The sequence below is a fragment of the Beta vulgaris genome, chromosome 5, assembly GCF_026745355.1.
Source record: "Beta vulgaris subsp. vulgaris cultivar EL10 chromosome 5, EL10.2, whole genome shotgun sequence".
Classification (NCBI taxonomy): domain Eukaryota; kingdom Viridiplantae; phylum Streptophyta; class Magnoliopsida; order Caryophyllales; family Amaranthaceae; genus Beta; species Beta vulgaris.
Genome location: NC_079206.1, coordinates 1044581 through 1049892, shown reverse-complemented (window position 1 = coordinate 1049892; position 5312 = coordinate 1044581). Strand labels below are relative to the sequence as shown.

Here is a 5312-nt window from a genome sequence, read left to right as displayed (position 1 = left end):
AGAAAATTGTGCTATATGAGGTGTTCGTGAGATACTTGCTCTATTTGGGGAAGCATTTTAGTTAACTTGGATGATAAGGTGCTACAAATGATTATTGTTTGGAGAGTACCTAAACTGAATTTTAGGTGGTTAAAATGACTGAAATGATAAGTTAAAACTTTTTATCTTTTCAAAATCAGATGACTGAAATTTCGGAAAATCTTTTTAAAATTTTAATAACAACTAATTTTGCCGAAATAACTCATCAACTTAAGCAACTAATTCCGTCAAAATAATTCATCAACTTAAGCAACTATTTTTTTCCAAACAGTTAAGCTAATCAACTAATTTATAAGTTCCAGCACCTTTTCAATTTCAGTTCTATCTTATCTAATTTCAGCTAACTTATCTGTTTCAGTTTATTTTCAGCTAGTATATTGTCAAATCGAGCCACAATCCCCTGAATAGTATTTTTACTACTTTTTGCATTACCTATAAAAGATTTTAGCAAATCCATTATTTTTGGAAAAAAAAAATCTATACTACAATGAAGGAAACTAAGGGTTTATATCTAGAATGCAAGATTCATTTGTCTGCTCATTTAAGCATACTGGTGAGGGCAAAAGAGATTGGCCTTTCCTTTAGTAGCATCATCTTGTCTGCCACAGCTGAATACATGTGAAAAATTTGTTTGACCTGAAGAAAAAGGATTGACTCTATTATAATTTTGGTTAATTTGTTTATATTGCAATTAGCATGCGTTTGCATCTTTGTTGCATTTTTATAACAATGTGTGGCTACCACCTACTTAAGTATATCACGATTTGCCTCCCCGTTTTATGGCAAAATTATGCAGCCTAATATAGGGTTTTTATCATATAATTTGCTTCATTTAGTAGCTTATTTTCATGATTGAAATTTGAAGTGATCTCAATATAATATTGCATCACCTAAAAAATTTGTAGAAATTTGTCTAGCAGGAAATTTGTAGAAATACACATGTATGTACAAATACAATGCGAGCTAAACTGAAACGAGCTAAACTGAATTGAACTGAAGTAAAACATTAGGAGGAAAGTAGCTAAACTGAAGTGCACTGAACTGAAATAAATTGAAACTATGCCCAAAAGAACAAAGCCTAAATGATTTATATGCTAAATTTCTTTCTTTGCATGAAACATGCAGGTTGCTTGACCTAGTTTAAGAAAATGGATACATTTGCGCATGTTCCTCCGGGCTTCAGATTCCATCCAACTGATGAAGAACTGGTAGATTATTACCTGCGCAAGAAAATAGCTGCAAGAAAGATTGATCTTGATGTCATTAAAGATGTTGATCTTTACAAGATTGAACCATGGGATCTTCAAGGTAAGTCTTATTTTCAAATGTACACATTTCATTGAAGTGCCTAATGAAATTTTTTGTCCTTCGTTATGATCAGAATACTCAAAGGGGGTAATTCCAAATCAATTTGAGTCAATATGTAACAATCATTATATTATAACAAGCATAAGACATGTGTAGCACAATTTTTTTTTTTTTTTGGCTTTTAAAATATACTCCCTCCGTCCCAAAATATAGTTCCCATTTCTATTTTGGGAGTCAAATTTTAAAAACATTGACCAAACATTTTTACTAATGTATACAAAAAAACATATTCATGAGGGGTCTTGTTAGATTCGCCTCAATGTATAAATTCGTAATATCAAACTTTTTATATTTTTTACTAATAAGAAATAGAAGATATCGTAGGTCAAAGGTAAGTCTTGGAGACTGTGCAAAATGAAATGAGAACTATATTTTGGGACGGAGGGAGTAAATATTTCTAACATATGGAGACCTTTATGCATGTCCCGGTCATTTCGGAGATTTATTAGCATGAAAACAGTTGGGGTTTTGAGAATAGAAACGTTTTAAAGAAAAGGGAACTTCGAGTAGTCCTAGAGGTGTCCATGCTTCATACATAGTATAAAATTATTAGCTAAATCTATTTGACTCTATTATCATACCTAGGGTGAGAGTCTCTTTAGAAGCGTTGGACGCATATTAATGTTAACCTAAATAATTTCATTTATTCATGTTGTATCGTTTGTAAAAAAAATTGAAGCAGAATTATGCAAAATAGGTAGTGAAGAACAACATGAGTGGTATTTCTTCAGCCACAAAGACAAGAAGTATCCAACGGGAACTCGTACGAACCGAGCTACCAAAGCAGGATTTTGGAAAGCTACTGGAAGAGACAAAGCCATATACTTGAAGCATAGCTTGATTGGTATGAGAAAGACTTTGGTTTTCTATAAAGGTCGAGCACCTAATGGACAGAAGTCTGATTGGATTATGCATGAGTATCGCCTTGAAACTAATGAAACTGGAACCCCTCAGGCAAGTTTACTTATCTCCTAAGTTACAACTAAATTTGTATGCATGCTGTTCAAGCTATGATGTATAGCGCACAACACATGTTGTGAGTGTCCCACATTGATAAAAGAAGAGGGATGTGTTCACTTTATGGCGCCGTTTGGTAGGGCGTAAAACGTTTTCCTGGAAAACTATTTTCCTCTATTTTCAGTTTTACGTTGTTTGATTGACAAAAGAGTGTAAAACCATTTTACCTTGGGGTAAAATCAATTTCACAATGACGGAAAATCATTTACAATTCCCTTCAAAATAAAGGAAAAATTGTTTTCCTTAGCTCTCTTGTACATTCCTCTCACTACCTTCTTACTTTCCCTTTCATTTCATCATTTTTCTTACATGGAACCAAACAACAGAAAACTAATTTTGGAATTGTGTTTTACATTGTAAATTGTTTTCCATGAAAATCAGTTTACACTGAAAATATTTTACGCCCTACCAAATGGAACCTATATTGCAAAGGGGCTACTCCTTTTCTTGTCATATGGTTTTAAGGTGCAACATCTTTTGTCTTGTGAAGTGGGAGTTCTTGAGTTATGCGTGGTCGATCTGCACATTGATCAAGTCAAAACTTGTTAACTTTGACCATTAATTTCCCTAATATAAAACAAACATTACGAATATTAAAACACTTTTGTATGGTTTATTTTGTCAAATGCTTTTTATGCACATCAATGGTTAAAAAGAATTGTATAAGTGCGAGGGAATGAAGTGGTCATAATTAGTAAATTTTCGAAAAAAATGTTACACAATAAATTATGAAGTATTCGAATGTATGACGTAAATTATAACACGGTAACCTAATTGAGATAACATTACTCCTATCAATAGTGATCTCATACAAGATTACTACCTAAAAAAAACACATGCTATATATCAAGCCATATCATGCACTTTCTTGCAATATAATGTAAGCATTTTAGATATCAAATTTCCTGTCACTAATGAAAATTCTAACCTATGTTTAATTTACTAATATTATTCTTCCTAACAATTTTTTCAGGAGGAAGGTTGGGTAGTATGCAGGGTTTTTAAGAAGAGAATGGCAACAGTACGCAAGTTAGATGGTTCTCCATGTTGGTACGATGATCAAGTTTCTTTCATGCATGATATGGACTCTCCAAGAAGAATTCCTCATCATCCTAATTACCATGCACCTAATAATAATTTTCACAACCACAATATGTACCCATGCAAACAAGAGCTTGAAATACCACCCTACAACATGTCTCACCATGACCAATTCCTTCAATTACCTCAATTGGAAAGCCCTAAAATGCCTCAAGCTAGTGTGCAAAATTGTAGCTCAATACAACCCTATGGATCAAGCATGAATATGCATTCGTCGTCGATGCTTACTCAGGATCAAATTATTCATTCACAACCATTGAATTCAATATATGGCAACAATTTTGGAGGAGTTGTAGATCAAGTTACAGATTGGAGGGTACTTGATAAGTTTGTTGCTTCTCAACTTAGCCAAGATGAACATGGCCCTCCTGGTCCGAGTAAGGAGTCAAATTACTCGAATGCGCCTATTTTTCCTGAATCTGAGCACATGAACATGGTGATAAGCCCTAATTCGAATAAGCAAGATAATCTAGGGATGTCATCGGATCAATATGCTTCAACATCTACCTCGAGCTGTCAAATTGATATGTGGAAGTAAACAAAGATGTTTACTATATTACATGCTAATTAATTACCTAATTAATCTGATCTTATACATATACATACTGATTATATAGGAAGTACAATTACTACAAGAGGAATCTTGGATAAGTGCCTTGTACATAATAAAAATATACATGGTTATGCAATATTGTTAGTAATTAAGGGTATTGGACTTAATTATGAGATCAACCCTTGTGGTTGTCCTCAAATGTGGACTTAGAATATATGATGCCTATTGTTATTGGATGATAATAGCATCTATCTAGGAGATTGAAAGGTTTCCAAGTATTATTGGGATTTCAGACTCAAAACGAATATTTGATTGTACTTATTTTTATTGAACTTAACTTACATTCGACGGATTATTCTGTTATCTTTATCCAATCGCTTGATTATTTGTTATTCTACAATATTATGCACTACTAATTTTCATGTATGAAGAAATATACTTTGTATTTCAATAGATTTCTATGAATATTTTGTTTGTAAATAAATCATCCAAAGTAAGAGATTACTTGTATTAATTTTTATTCTACTAAGCTTGATCTAACTTAGTATATTTATATATTGTTGGGGATAGGAGATGATTATGTGCAAGAGTTGAGAGGATTGCATTTGTATTGTAGGTGACCATCCTTGTTGATTTGGTTGTTTGATCCCAAGGGACAAAAACTTGGAGACACATACATTGATGTATTAAGAGATGGAGGTGGATAAATTTTTATTAGATACATTATAAGCCCTCAAATATTAGTTAAATTGCTTTGTTTGATCTTGAAGGACAAAAAAGTTGGGGATACATTGATGAACTAAGGCTAGTGGAATGAACAAATTTTTTAGTGATGGATATTTTGTGAACCTTCAAATATTAGTCAAATGGCTTCGTTAGATTTCAAGGCTGAAACTTGATTGTTGAATCCCGTTGATCACCACGTGTGAGTACTGTCCCACATTGGAGAAAGAGGAGAGACTAAACCGGCCACTTTATAAGATTAGGAGTTAATTAAGATGGAACTTTTTTTGGCTTGTAATAAGTGGACTAAACTCTCCTCCTTTTTATTGAGTTATCCAGGCACATTTCATATAATCTGAAAATTGACAGAACTTACATGGATGTACTAATATATTGGAGTGGAAATTATACTTAGTAATAGTATTTTTTTTTTTGTCATTTAGTCAAATATGTGTTTTATGATTATTGATCTCAAGGAACAAAACAATTGGCTTACATTCATGTACTAAAG

The 5312-nt window shown here is 32.7% G+C and overlaps 1 protein-coding gene across 2 annotated transcripts; it reads left to right on the top strand.

Annotated features, from left to right (window-relative positions):
* The first annotated feature begins 1187 nt into the window (after window positions 1-1187).
* On the top strand, window positions 1188-4440 carry LOC104892061 (NAC domain-containing protein 7). 2 transcript variants are annotated; one of them, XM_010677880.4, is made up of 3 exons: window positions 1188-1347; window positions 2105-2361; window positions 3398-4440. In XM_010677880.4, exons 1-3 carry the CDS (start codon window positions 1188-1190, stop codon window positions 4061-4063), a joined length of 1083 nt encoding a protein of 360 aa, XP_010676182.1. In that variant the 3' UTR covers window positions 4064-4440. The 2 variants fall into 2 exon arrangements, with proteins under 2 accessions (XP_010676182.1, XP_010676181.1); XM_010677879.4 differs by having other exon boundaries at window positions 2090-2361.
* The last annotated feature ends 872 nt before the right edge of the window (window positions 4441-5312 follow it).